This window comes from Schistocerca gregaria, chromosome 2 (assembly GCF_023897955.1).
Source record: "Schistocerca gregaria isolate iqSchGreg1 chromosome 2, iqSchGreg1.2, whole genome shotgun sequence".
NCBI classification, from domain to species: Eukaryota; Metazoa; Arthropoda; class Insecta; order Orthoptera; family Acrididae; genus Schistocerca; species Schistocerca gregaria.
In genome coordinates, this window is record NC_064921.1 from 806,836,325 (window position 1) to 806,851,946 (window position 15,622).

General features: G+C 38.5%; 1 protein-coding gene across 14 annotated transcripts in view; it reads right to left on the reverse strand.

Annotated features, from left to right (window-relative positions):
- LOC126335092 (probable ubiquitin carboxyl-terminal hydrolase FAF-X) overlaps positions 1-15,622 on the reverse strand; it is a 316,568-nt gene that overhangs the window by 69,805 nt on the left and 231,141 nt on the right. For 11 of the 14 annotated variants that reach the window (XM_049997988.1, XM_049997999.1, XM_049997993.1 and 8 more), the window contains 5 exons: positions 14,831-14,948; positions 14,629-14,761; positions 3,836-4,014; positions 3,529-3,725; positions 3,218-3,345 (listed from right to left, as the gene is read on the reverse strand). In XM_049997988.1, coding sequence (XP_049853945.1) covers positions 3,218-3,345; positions 3,529-3,725; positions 3,836-4,014; positions 14,629-14,761; positions 14,831-14,948 — 755 coding nt within the window. The remainder of the gene's footprint in view (positions 1-3,217; positions 3,346-3,528; positions 3,726-3,835; positions 4,015-14,628; positions 14,762-14,830; positions 14,949-15,622) is intronic. The other 3 variants (XM_049997991.1, XM_049997992.1, XM_049997997.1) reach the window with 1 other exon arrangement.

A 15,622-nucleotide genomic window follows, 5' to 3' on the forward strand; every position in this document is an offset into this window, starting at 1 on the left:
TGCATGTCATTCACATTTCATAAAAGTTCCTATTAACAACCATCTCTTCTCCCAGGTAGGACAAAATTCAGAACATAGAGTTGGCCATATTGACAAACATCCCAAACATTCTTGCTAGTCGGATTTTTGTCATACATTGAAATGCTGCTACATTTGAAGATGAACAATGCGGAATTTGTATTTACTTCGTTAGATAATGTATAAAAATACAGTGGTCGAAACTAGGGGCGGAGAAAAAAGCTCGTCTTCCACCTTCTTTTTTAAATTTATTTACTGATGCAGAGGTTTTGGCACCAGCATTTATCTTTATGCCTGCAAAGCAAGCCTGTGTAGCGCTACATATATTCGACGGCAGAAGTTAGTTGTGGCGGCACCTATCAACATTTTTTCAGAACTTCCGCTTACTTTGCACTCGATTCTAAGCTGCAGGCAGTTTTTTGGATTACAAAAACCGGAAAAAAGTGCGGCTTAGATTCCAGTAAATACGGTATTTGCTTTTCTGCACTCATGTTACTACTCTGTGAAATGTAAAACTTCCCCATGTTCTTCAGCTCTGATGGATAAGACAGTTAAAAACCTCTCAGCAAATTGAGTACCAAATCTAAAGTCTTGAGAAACTGAAACTACAACCCCACCCAAAGTATAGCTTTCTGTCATTTTAGTTTGATACATCTACATGACTACTCTGCAATTCACATTTAAGTGCTTGGCAGAGTGTTCATCGAACCACAATTATACTATCTCTCTACCATTCCACTCCCTAACAGCGCGCAGGAAAAACGAACACCTAAACCTTTCTGTTCGAGCTCTGATTTCGATTATTTTATTTTGATGATCATTCCTACCTATGTAGGTTGGGCTCAACAAAATATTTTCGCATTCGGAAGAGAAAATTGGTGTCTGAAATTTCGTAAAAAGATAAATTCCTTAATACAATGACCCAAATACTTTGAGCCTGCACCAAGACACAGATCATCTTGTACCTTATTTCATGATTATACATCTGGCATTGCACAGCAACAGTCTACTTTCTTGACTGTTTCAGTCAGATGTGTGTTTCTGTTCTAGGATTGATCTAACAGCCTGTTCGACAAATGAAATGTAATTTTGATACAGAATGTGGATACTCATTCTGTCCTCAGTTTCAGGGACTACAAGGCATCTTTTGTAGGTTTGTTGGTGAGAATGAAATCCACTGGATGTCAATGTTCAATCTTCAAAATAATGTGCTCAAAATTGGAACCAGCAACTTGGTTACAAACCCAAACCAACATCACCAATCAATCATGCTTTGGGGGTTCAAAGTTTGCACGTGAGAAAATGAGAGTGCTAGATATTAAGAACAAAGAAATGATACGGAATTTTTCTCTAAAGAATGACAGAAGCAGTAAATTCATTTGGTTTGTTAGACTGCTATTTTGATTTATGCAAATTAGGTCCATTATTTTCTTCTTGTGCATGTTCACATGTAGAGCAACACTGCTTGCAACATGTAAAGGAATGGTTGAAATCTGCCACATTCTGGTACAGAGGGATTCTTTCATTCTGAATATTGTACTGGATTCTGCTTTCTGAATCTTGACTATTAGGGCTTAGCAAATTGCAAATATGCTGTGGAGTATGATCCACGAGAAGGTCATAGGCTGTACCCTGACAGATTTGAGTGACTCCTCTTTCCCATATTTATTATTTACGTCTTCGTTTTTCTTCATTTTCCTGCTGCAGGAGAGTAGGAACTCTGAATTCAACTTCTAGTGCTCTCAAATTAGTCAAGAGTCCTGATTCTGATTAATGTAGTTGCCTTTATAATTTTATTTTTGTTTGATGTTATCTTAAGTTATTAAGAAGGATGGCTCAGTTGTTAACACTGGACTCCAATTGGGGAGCAGAAAGTCTAAACTTTCCATATGATTATCCTGAAACAACTTTTGTGTTCCCCCACCATATTTTACATATAATATTATCATCACTGGTAAGTTGTTGAAAATAGCTGTAGAAGAGCCCGCAAGTAAATCCTAAATCCCACAGGTAAAGAGCAGATTCCACCACAACACAAAAATGGACAGAAAGGCAATTTAGTTTCCTGTTAGCACACAGGTCATTACTGCGACAAGAAACTTCCTCAGAATGAAGGAGGAATTTGCTATGGTTTTATTGGAGCAATTATCTGAACATTTACATTGAGTAATTTAGGGAAACAGGCAGCCTATTTTAGGATGATCAGATGGAAAATTTTAATTTTCTCCCACAAATATGAGTCTGGTATTAACAATTAATAATCTTGTACAATACAATGACAAGTAAAACAAAATTATCAAGGCAAGCACATTCACAAAAAAACAGAAATCTTGAGTATTCTGAGAGCACAACAGTAATAAATATGGAGCTTCTGTCATTGCTATGCATATGAGGGAAGAACTAAATGAGATATATATAGAAGGTGCAGAGTTACTCCAATCCAATAGTCATCTTATTTCTTGTTCCCTACATAGCCTACAACATTCATCTGCCTCTCGCTCCACTGCGTATAATTTCTGACAACATAATACTCAAGTTTTAGAAATCATAAGCCAGTATAATAATCACTGTGTGTGTGTGTGTGTGTGTGTGTGTGTGTCATCTATTTTTGACGAAGCCCTTACTGGCCAAATGCTTTATATGTGACAGTCTATTTGTTGCATTGTTGCACCTATCTGTGACTCAGCATCTCTGCTATATTGTGAGAGGGAACTTTCCTTTTCACAATATTGTTACATTCCATCACGGATTTTCCATTGTTTGATTTCAATCATTCCTTTACCTATCACCAGCAGTGTAGCAGCACCTAAAAGTGCAAAACCCACCTCAGCAACCTCATGGTTGGGGTCAAAGCTTCAACAGTTTTTAATGACCGTACTGAACTCAAATTTTCTTGATCTCTTTTTCAAAGCTTATTACCCTAATATGCCTCTTCTGCCCATTTATGAACACACAAAATACTTTGGTTTATGGGATTTTGCAACACAAATTTTTTTCGTCACAGTATAGTTAATCCCTTTTCGAGCCACTTTCAGCTGTAATACAGATGAAGCTGAGCACTACAACTTCTTTAGAGTTATGAAGTGAGAAATGAACACACATTTCTATTGCACTTACAAACTCATGAATTTCTCCTCTTACCATCATTATCACAGCACACTTTAACACAATTTTATTATCTATTTTTAGGCACACTTACTTGGAGCGTCAAGCATTGGTGGGGCACATGGGCCATCTTGAAGTGAAAAGTGTGCCAAGAAAACTATTATTTTCATAAAGGCTGATCTTACTTCAGTGCTTGGACAACTAAGTAAATATTCACAAAACCTGAAACAATGTTACAGAGCTGTAATGTAATTTCACAAAATTAAAAGTAAATCAACAAAGATATCTGCTGCAGTTACATAGCAGCTAAGCCTACTGCACAAAAATAGTCAACATATGAGGGCAACACAAATTAAGCATATTGCGCATGTACTTACAGGAAACCTTCAACTGATGCTGTCTTACCTATGAGGGTGCTGGAAAAGCACATTATGTGCAAACCACCAACGAACATGCTTCGATGCCTGAAGATGATGGCACAGAACTTCGTACCACTCTGAGGCTGGACCACGCAGAGTTTTTTTTGTGTGGAACCCCGTGTGAAAAAGAAACCTAGATGCCAACTGCACACTCAACATGGCTAATTCTTCACCTTCTGGGCTCTAAAAAAATGCAAACTAACATTTACAAAAATAACAGAGCCTTAAATGGTCTTTTTAAATTTTCTTTGTAAGCATCTTAATAAACTGTGACAAACAACTTCTGTACTTACCAGTTTATCTGTATTATGTTGTCGGTTCAGGGGGGTACTGTTACAAGACACTAATTTTCTAATAAACTGAAAATATTCTGCTGAAAACTGGTTACGATTATGCATGAACTTAATGTTTTGCTTCCTTACACTTCTTTCAATTGCTGGGGGCATTTTCAGGATACCATGTTTAGAATCTGCTGAAATGGTAATAACATACAAATTACTGTGTGGCAAGTTCAGCAATACAAGGAAAGATTTAATTTTCCAATAATAGGAATATCATTCATATTAAGTAAAGCTAGCACAAAGAATTAGATTAATCTATTAATCCAAATAATAAAAGAGGCATATGAAAAACTATGGAAACAGGAAAGGGGAGGTTAGTAATTATGGGCAACAGCAACAACATACACGTGGCCTCTCATTCACAAGAAGTGGAAGGAATGCTAGATTCTGAGCTTCCAAAATAAGTTCATTTGTCAGGGGAGGAGGACAGTGGAGAACAAAACAAGTGTTGAATTTTTTGAAGGAAATATGATTAATGAACACACACAATACATCAACTGAACATCTCTTGTATTTGTTTTATCGTTTTCTGCTTCACCCAATTATACTAGTGCAAGATTAAACTGATCACTTTGTTTGTTTGTTTGTTTGTTTATGTTTTGTGAGGACTTAAGTAGGCCTGAAAATGAGACTTGCAGGAAGTGCAACACACCAAAGCAAGAGAGGCTAGAGAAGAAATGCAAAGCTGTAGAAGTATGAATGGCTATGGATTGATAGGTGACATCTATCTGAAAATTAACGCGACTTATGGAGAAAAGAGAAGCATTTTTATGAATAGCAAGAGTTCAGATGACACGTCAGTACTAAGCAAAAAAGGGAAAGTTGAAAGATGGAAGGAATATTTAGAATGGCTATACAAGGCAAATCAACTTGAAGGCAATATTATTGAAAGTGAGGCAGAAGCAGATGAAGATGAGACGGGATGAGTGATGCGATACTGCAAATTTTACAGACCTCTGAAAGACCTCTGTTGAAACAAGGCCCCTGGAGTTTCCCTTGGAATAAGTTATGTCCTTGGGAGAACCAACCCTGACAAAAGTATACCACCTGGAGAGGAAGAGGTATGAGATAAGTGAAATACCCTCATACTCTAAGAAGACAATAATTCCAATCCCAATGAAGCCAAGTTCTGACAGGTGTAAATATCACCTAACAATCATATTAAAAACAAAGATTCCAAGACTTACCAAGCGGGAAAGCACCGGCAGACAGGCACAATGAACAAAACACACAAACACACACACAGAATTACTAGCTTTCGCAACCGATGGTTGCTTCTTCAGGAAAGAGGGAAGGAGAGGGAAAGACGAAAGGATGTGGGTTTTAAGGGAGAGGGTAAGGAGTCATTCCAATCCCGGGAGCGGAAAGACTTCCCTTAGGGGGAAAAAAGGACAAGTGTACACTCGCGCACACACACAGACACATATCTATCCGCACAGACACAGACACAAGCAGTATGTCTGCTTGTGTCTGTGTATGTGCGGATGGGTGTGTGTGTGTGTGTGTGTGTGTGTGTGTGTGTGTGTGTGTGTGTGTGTGTGTGTGTGGGCGCGCGCGTGCGCGCACGAGTGTCACCTGTCCTTTTTTCCCCCTAAGGGAAGTCTTTCCGCTCCCGGGATTGGAATGACTCCTTACCCTCTCCCTTAAAACCCACATCCTTTCGTCTTTCCCTCTCCTTCCCTCTTTCCTGAAGAAGCAACCATCGGTTGCTAAAGCTAGTAATTCTGTGTGTGTGTTTGTGTGTTTTGTTCATTGTGCCTGTCTGCCGGCGCTTTCCCGCTTGGTAAGTCTTGGAATCTTTGTTTTTAATATATTTTTCCCATGTGGAAGTTTCTTTCTATTTTATTTACTTCGCCTAACAATCAGTTTAATAAGCCACGATTGCAAAATACTGACATGAATTATTTCGAGACAAATGGAAACACGGATGGGGGCTGGTCTCATAGAGGACCATTTCGAGTTCTGGAGAAATGTAGGAACACGTGAGGCAATACTAGTACTTCTACTCATCTCTGAAGATAAAATGAAGGAAGATAAACCTTGGAGATTTAGAGACGCCTCTTAAGAGTATTGACTGACATACACTCTCTGAAATTCTGAAGGTAGCATGGAAAAAAATATAAGAAGCAAATAGTTATCTATAACTTGTACAGAGATCGGATTGCAGTTATAAGAGTCAAAGAACATGAATGTAAAGCCATGGCTGCGAATGGAGTGAGACGTGGTTGTAGCATTCACTGTTGTTTTACAATCTCTGTTTGTTGAGCAAGCTGCAGAGGAAACCAAGGAGAAATTTGGAAGGAAATGAACTTTCAAGAAGAAACAAAAATTTTGAGATCTGCTGATGACACACTAAGTCTATCAGAGATGGAATATACTTGCAAGATCGGTGATGAGGTTACAAGATGCACAACAACAAAAATAAATCCAGGGTAATGGTTTGTAATCTACATAAGTCAGGCGATACTTAGGCAGTTATTTAAGGAAATGCGACACTACATGTAGTACTTGAGTTTTGCTATTTGAGCAGTAAAATAACTAATGATGTCCCATATAAGGAGGACATAAAATGCATATGTGCATTTCTGAAAAAGAGAAATCTGTAACACTGGATATAAATCTAGCAGATAGAAAGTCTTTTCTGAAAGATTTGTCTGGAGTGTAGCATTGTATGGAAGTGAAATAGGGATAATAAACAGTCCACACAAGAAGAGAACACACTAAAAAGTTTTACGAGAGCACGGAATATTAGATGGGTACATCAAATAACTAATGATGAGGTACTGAACAGAACTGGGGAAAAAGCTGCACAACATGACTAAAGGAAAGCTATTGACAAGACACATCATGAGACACCAAAGATTGTATATGTGGTAATGGAGGATGGCATGGAGATGATCTCCTTTTTAGTCTGGAAAAATTTAATCAAAAGGTGTATCTTTCTAACATTTCCTTAAGGTCATATACACACTTAGGTAACAAGGTATGAGAGGTAGTAAAGAGAGAAAAATGAAGCAAGCAGTAATATTAAGATGACCCGCTTCTTTTCACTGTGCGATTTCTTACCACCTTGTCTGAACCTCTCATTCTCGGTAATGCTAAATGTAGATTACCACTACTGCTCTTTCAAAGCACCTCAACTTTCTCACTATTTTGAAATTGCCATTTTACATGCCCCACAACTACATAATATCGAATTTACTGGGGCTGCTGTTCTCTTCATTTCTGGTAATTAAGTTAATTTATAAGCGAACAAGCTTTAAATGCTGTAACCAATCTTCTAAAAAAACTGCTCACTGCAGGGTCTTTTGGTCACGTCAACTGCATTCGTCGTAATTTGGGTTTAACCATGCTGGATTTTTCAAAGTCCTGCTTCTGATTATTAGTTGCCTCACATAGTAAAATTTCTTTATGGTTCACAAGCTACTGACCACATAATGAACAGGATCTTAACCAGCTGTAGCATTTCACCACCTCTATAACCTTCCAGGAATTCCTCACCTTCAAACTCACATCACCTTTCTTTCTAACAACTTTCTAACACCTCTGCTCACAAACCTTATCACTACAATCACATCTCTGAAATTCACAAATGACCTTTCACAAACCCAACCCCACTGATCGTTACATTACGCAGTTCCAATGCTGCTCCATGGGGCATTGGTGCACATGAGTGCCTGTCAGCTGACAGGCAGTGTAGGCTGTCCACCAAGTAGTTCTATCGCATTGCATTCAGTGCATGTGCAACCCATTTGGCCACCCCTGCAAGGGGAGCTCTGCCACAGCAGTACAGTTGTGTAGGCTATGATTGGTGGGTCGCCTTTTTGCTCATCCCTATCCTCCTCTTCCTGTGGGTGCCAGGCTGTCCGGAGGTGGGCACTCAGGTTGGAAGATTTGACTTACATCAGTCTCGAGCTTATATAATATAAAAAGTAATTTATATTATTACACATTTAGAGCTATTTATGAGGAGTAGAAATTGACAGTTATGACATACCACAGAAAGATCCTCTGACTTAGTAGAGCAACATCTGTAACTCTGTGCTGCATGTTCCTAAGCCATTAGATACTTTTGCAAACATCTTCCCAGAACTCCTGTCCTGTTACCACTAGACTCTTCACTTGTCAGTATTAATTCCATGTTCCTGTACACCAAATAGCCCTGCTACCAAAGAACAACTTTACCAGTATCTCACTGCTGTTAATTTCAGGTTTTAACCAGATTTCTATACATAATATTATGTGAGCTCCATGGCTTTTTATGAGTGCTTCAAACTGTGACACTTATTCAAAGGACGACTTAGAACATATAGTTCAGATATAGCAATGGCTCAACAACTGTGGTTAAAGCTCAATAGTGATACACTTTGATCTTAATATGCACATTCACGGTAAAGTTATAGAAGACTGTGAAGACACATTCGGGTTTAACTGTACAATTAATATAATGTTGCAGAACAACAAGTAGGTACTGTCTTTCAAGATTTCTGAGAGGTTTTGGACACTGTACCACATCATCAACTACCAACTAAATATAGCCATGCAGAATATCTTCCCAAATAGGTGACTAGCTCGAAGAGTATTTGACTAATAGGACCCGGTACAATGTATTGGTTTGCAAATGTTCCACAGAAATGAGAGTAACAATATATATGCCCCAAGGGAAAACAATAGGACCTTAAATGTTCACAATGTGTATAAATTATCAAACAGGATCAACAGTGCTGTAAGAGTGTTTGTCGACAATGCTGTTGTGTACAAGAAAGTATTGTCATTGGAAGATCCAAAGAAAGTGCAGAAAGACATGTACTAAAGTCCCATCTGAAGTAATGAGTGGTACCTCTAAAATTTAAGATAAATGTTTATGAGGACAAATAGTATCCAATTACAATACTAACGATTAACATCTTGAGTACATTTAAAGTCACGTAAGTTCATGAAAAATCAGGGTTGGGGAAGATGAATGGAAGATATCAGTTTGTTAAGGTTCTGGATAGCACCCAGAGAAGCTTAACAGGGTGCACTGTACCTAGTTCTTGCAAAATCCTGTTTGGTACATTTAGAGAGCCTGTATTAAAAGAAGACAGCGTGGCAATTAGGCTGCTCCCAATATTTATTCATCATAGGGACCATGAGAATTAAATGAGAAAATAAGATGCATACAGACGCAAGCGGATAGTCATTCTTCCCCTTGTTCAACACATGAATGTAATAGGAAAGAAAATTGATAATAGTGATACAAATGCTCTCCACCATGCACTGTATAGTGTGTTGCAACATAAATACATATGTGCAGAGAGAGCAAGCATAAGCTTGAAAGTTGGTCTTCTTCTGGTTCCTATCCATTCCGGGTGTTGACAACAATCTTGGCAGTGCTTTTCCTGTCACTTGCAGCTCTAAATAGCTCTGTAGAGGTTTTAGTGGTCCACATTCTGATGTTCGTAAGCCAGGATATTCTTCTCCGTCCAACACTTGTCTTCCCTGGCATTTTTCATAGCAGGATGGTTTGGAGGAGTTGGTATCTATTATTGTTCCACATGATATATTCCAGGTACTGGATCTTTCTTGCCTTCAAGGTGGCCAGTATTTATTTCTTTCTCTCCTTCGTAGAACCTTGACATTTGTGATATGCGCTGTCCACGGTATTCTTAAAATTCTCCTGTACAGCTACATCGTAAATGCCTCAGAGTCTATGTTTCAACACCATAGGAGAGGGTGGAAACTTGGTAGCAGTGTAGAAGTATGATCTTTGTTGGCATCGCTAAACCATAATTCTTGAAAAGGTTACTCATCTTAGCCCTGGATTTTCCAATCCAAATTCTCACCTCATTAGAAAGATCCCACTGGTCATTTATTGCAGTGCCAAGGTATGTGCATTTACATACTTGCTCTATGTGATTTTGGCCTATCTTAATGTGGGATGCGGGGACTCTGTTTTTACTTATCATCATTGTTTTTGTTTCTTGAGGGTTGACATCTAGACCACATTCAGAGCTTTTCTGTGCAAGTCTATCGACAAGGTACTGCAAACTATGTTCACTATCAGAAAGTATTACTGTGTCGCCAGCATATCAGATGATGTTGATATATTTTCCGTTTATGAGTACTCCCATCTATACTTCATCAGAGCTGATGTGTTCTGAATAGATGTTGAAAATCAATGGGGATAATATACAACCCCACCTTACACTCTTATTTATTCTGTATTCTCTCTGTCCAGCCTCACAGAAGCTAACTGTTTCCAATATAGGTTCAAAATTATACGTAGGTCTTTATCATCCAAACCATTGCTTCTTAAAATGTCAACAATCTTCAGGTGTTTTATTCTGTCGAAAGCCTTATGATAATCAATAAAACAGGCAGAAACGTTGCAATTCATATCTCTGCACCTTTGACACAGTACCCGGATACTAAATTATGCTTCACACATGCCAAATGAATTCCTGAAACCAAACTGTGTAGAAGAAATTTGTTCTTCACAAATCTTGTTAATTCTTTGGTGAATGACCCTCAGAAATATCTTTAGCAGGTGACTCATGAGGCTGATGGTCCTGTATTCATCACAAGTCTTAGCTCCGGGCTTTTTGGGCAATGCAATAAATTCGGATTTCAGCCATTCCCATGGAAAATTACCAGAGTTGTAGATGTCATTGAATATTGCAGTCAACCATTTTAAATTATCCTCACAGAGCAGCTTGAGAATTTTGGCATTCACATTGTCAGGACCAGGTGATTTACCATCTTTCATTCCATTTATTGCAGCTTGTAATTCTTCAGCAAAATTCTAGGTCCTGTTTTGCAATATATTTGAAGAAGTTCTGACTGGTTGTCATAAAAAGAGTTGTTCTACGTATGTTTTCCATGGTACTTTAAGCTCATCGTGTCCAACTATTATTTTTCCTTCATTATTCACCAACCTGTTTCCTGTCACTTCCCCGACTTATTTATGAATATTGAAACTATCATGCTTCAATTGTAATTTCTCTATTTAATTGCACTGGGTCTTTATTTCTCTTTCCTTAGCTTCTTGTATCAGTCCTGATCTCCTTAATATTCTTGTATTCATCAGGATTACTTTTTACTTTCCTTCTCCTGTCCATCATTTTAAGCATCTCTTCAGTCATACATGACTTCTTTTTGGTGACATTGGATTTCAGATGATGTTCTTTAACTGATTCCACCATAGATTTTATCTTTTTACTTTTCTCTTCGGTGCACAAGTTACCTGACAAAGACTTTCGTTCATTATGAAGACGGACTCCTACATGTTTCTCTTATGGAAGATTCTTTCAGTTTGCGGATATCATACACTTTGACTTTTTTCTTGTGAACTCTCTTCATTCTGATTTTAAAGACAACAACCAGGGGAACGTTGTCCGAGTTTATGTTGGCGCCTGGATAGGTTTTCATTGAGAGACAGCTGTTTCTATATCTTTTATTTATCAAGACATAGTCAACCTGATTCCAGGTAATATTTTCATCGGAAACTCTTGGGGATTTCCAGGTGTAGAGCCTTCTGGGTGGCAGTGTGAAGAATGTGTCAGTTATTACAAATCTCCACTCGCCTGCAAATGCACTGAGTAGTTCGCCTCTCTCATTTCTTTCACTAAGTCCATAGTGACCTATAGGTCGCCTTCGGATCCCCTTATTATTTTGGCATTAAAATCTCCCATAATAATTGTAAGATCTTTCTTTGGTAGTTGTTGCAAAACACCTGGGATTAGGGAATAAAATTCTGCAACTTCTTCATCACTACGGTCTGTTGTTGGAGCATAGACCTGAATAATGTTCAATTTGGTTTTGAACACAGCCATGATGTGCAACTAGAGAAATCCATAGGTTCTTTAATGTGGTGGTTTCTCATTGCCTACCACATTCTGATGCGGTTGACCCATATGGTTCTTTCGCCTTCAGGGACGACTTCTCATCCCAAGGACAACAGAGTGCCCTACCCTCCAAGGAAGCCATTGGCACTTGATAGAAGGGGAGCACTTATACCGGTGGTCACTATGTTTCCGATGCAGTTTAACGTCATGCCCAGGACAATGAAACTTGGAAATAATATTTATTGGCTTGTTAAGTATGTCCATGGCTCTCCCATCTCTTGAACTGCGGGTGAGTGGTTACCAACAAGGTGTGTGAAAACAGTAATGAGACATTTTGTTTATCTACAATTTTTTTTCCACACAACAATATTTTCCCCTTCAAACTAGTTTCCTTTCGTAGGTATACACCTGCAGAGTCGTTGTTCCCAGTCTTGCTAGCAGTGCTGATGGGCTTCAACTGGCAAGATCTTTAACAAGTCAGTCACAGTTTTCCAGAGTCCCAAAATGACATCCTTTTCAGATATTTTTCAATTGCAGGAAAAGCGAAAAGTGACAGGACTCAGATCAGGTGACTAGGGATGCTGCAGGACAACAGGAATGCCTTTTGAGTTCAAAAATTCCGTGATGGAAGTGGCCGTGTGACATGGGGCACCGTCTTGATGCAGTATCTACTTGTTTGGAACATCTGGTCTCACTCGATTCACTATCTTCTGAGGCATTCAAGGACATTTTGTAAAACACTTGGTTGACAGTTTGTCCTGGAGAAACAAATTCTTTATGCACGATACTCCTACTGTCAAAAAACCAAATCTGCATTGTTTTGATCTTTCATTTTCTCATTTGAGATTTTTTTAGTCAAGGAGATGTCTTAGTATGTCATGCCTCACTTTGCCGCCTTGTCTCAGGATCGTACTCAAAAATCCAGGATTCATCACTTGTGATTGTACAATTGAACCATTTGTGGTCAATTGCAATCCCTTCTAAAGGATGAACACATTTTTCTTCAATTGTCACTTTGCTCAATTGTGAGGTTTCTTGGCAGCATTCTGTCACAAACCTTTTGCCTGCGTAAAATCTTCAATCAAAATTTGATGTTCAGTGAAAGTGTTTAACAGATTACCCATCATCTCCACTGTTATCTTCATCATGTTCCCAGACATCCAAAAATGAATTGTGGCAGCGAAAAACTTGTGCTCTTCATAATGAATGTTGCCCACAGATGTATTACAACTTTTCAAAGGTCACACTCACGGACTTCCCATGTTTAACACAAAACCTGATTGCATAATACTGCTCTGAATTCTGCTGTTCCATTTTTGTAACACACAACACACTATCAAAACACATGTCATGGCCGTGTGGAACTGAAACTTGGACTGAGCATCTGGAAGGGCTGAACACATTGATCTACACAAGTAGAAATACACTTTATGGTCCATTTCAACATCATGCAAATTACATTGCAACTTTTTAAAAAATTTATACACTGAATCATTATATAACAACAACAACAACAATAATTTAGATGTGAATTTTGCTGAAAATAGATGTTAATTTTGCCCAATGTAGATGCTAATTTTGTCAAAAATAGACACTACTTTTTCAGTCCCTAGTCATTAGTACACTTTACAGAAGTTACCATCTGCAGTTGTTTCAAGAAAATCCAAATAATTCCAGATCAGAGCACTTTGAAAAATTGATTTTAATTTGCTGAGTTATGAGAAGCTGCCTCAAACAACATAATCCAAATTACTCTCACAGTGGAGCAACATGTCACATAATGAACACTATTATACAGAGTTTTCAACAACACAGCTGTCCCAGCTGTCCATTTAATTTAAAAACAATAGTGTGATAAATGAAACAAGGAAGGCAAAGCAAGTCATAGCTGATACACACGAATGAAGCAATCTGTGGCACAGAACTGGAACATTCAAATAATAATGCAATCATAGGTAAAGTTGTCATCAATATGAGGGATGGTTTGAACACCAGAGTGCTTTACTAGGCACGATCATATTGGAAGTGGTGGTATGCTCTTGCATTCCTTTGACCATTACAGGGAGGACCTAGAGTTTAATGTGAACTCTGAACCAGTTGCAACTCAGTACGTTACATGTTATCACTTCATTGCCAGGGATGAAGGAAGTGGTAAGTGATAGATAAAAAATGTAGAATCCCCTGAGAAATTGGCCCCGGATGTTGAATTTGCAGTCTGACATTTGACTGTTGAGCTAACACAATTTCATTGAATGACTTACTCTTTAGATCTAGTTCTGACAATTGTACAAATTTGTCACACAAAAGAAAAAATTGCTCACTTGTTTGTGAAATGTGGAACAGAATTGTAAGCAATGACAAAGAACACACAAGATCTGCTTTTCAATTTAAATGAAACTTCCAATGTACAGCAAAACTGTACTTATCATTATAAATGAAATAACAAAGAAGGAAGAAAGATAACAGCCGCCCCCCCCCCCCCCCCCCAAGCACACACAGCACAAATATTAGCAAGTGGATGCCTAGGTAGATGGTTGTTGAGGAAGAATAAAAAGTGTTGTGAGGAATGAGGAGCAGTGAAGACTTGTTGCTCTTATCTCCTCCTAGTCCCAGCACATATTCCTCTCCCAATTATCACATTCTGTAATTTACTCTTTCACAACTACCTATCAGGTAACTGTTCACAAATAGAATGTGTGTCTTCTGGCAAGCGTATTTGCTGGTGCTATTGGTCAAGTTGATGCAAGTTAGTTGTTGCCTTTGTTCAAAACAGTACTTAAGTTTAACAGTGAGTCTGTGCTAACTTCCCAACTTATTTTGCATTTGACACAACTACTTCTATTTCACTTGGGTGAAGAATTAAAAGTTTCTTTCAAGTCCTGGTGTGCAAACACCAATAACTGAATATTTGAATCTTACATAATGATAGTTCATTGAAGCTCTTCACAAGAAGGTTCTCTTCCACGTCCAGACGTGTGTAGAACAACATATAGGCATTCCACCAGCGCTTCTGTCTCCTGTAGCTCATTCTCTTCAACATGTGGTCAAACACCTAAAACAGATTGTCTCAGTAAGAAACTGTGCCACAGTAAAACATTATTACTAACAAAAAAATAATTACCTCTCCCATATAATCACCACCAAAGCACTGTGTCTTCATTTCTTCATCATCATCCATTTTACACTCGCTCACTTCACCATCATCAAATTTGTACCACTTCGAAGTACCATCATTTTGCCTGAAATTTATTTGATATACGATGATCATTAAAATACTGCAGTATGTGCATACATTTGCAAAGTTCCTCAAGATTACAATCGCGAAGTTCCTCAAGATCAGCAGGAAACAAGAGGGAGGAGGAAACAATCATCCTCAATTTACAACTACACATTAAATGACAATGTTCACAGTGTATCAAATATTGGCTTTATACCTAGGGTGGGCAACTGGCAGTCCATGAGCCTGATCCAGGTGTCAATTAGGGGAGGTGGAGAGGAGGAGGAGGAGGAGGAGGAGGCAGGGTGGATGGATGGAGAGGGGACTGCAGAATTTTGCAACTGAGCTACTGTAAAATGTCTTATACACACACACACACACACACACACACACACACACACACACACACAAAATGTTGTTCCTGATCCGTAAATAATTTAAACGTCTGAAGATGGAGTGAACATAAAATGGATGTACTATCAAAATAATGCATTTTAAGGCATAATTTCTTGGTTGTAGTGTGTCAAGAAGGGGTGACATTTGTTGGTGCTTTACCCTACAAACATTAATGGAACAGATGATATAGTTTTGTTTTCATGGGCTAGGAGTGCTGATGTCACATCATGTCACGTGACAAGGTGGGCCATGACCTTTAATATGAATGAGTAAGGCGCACGGATCAAAGACATTTGCCCA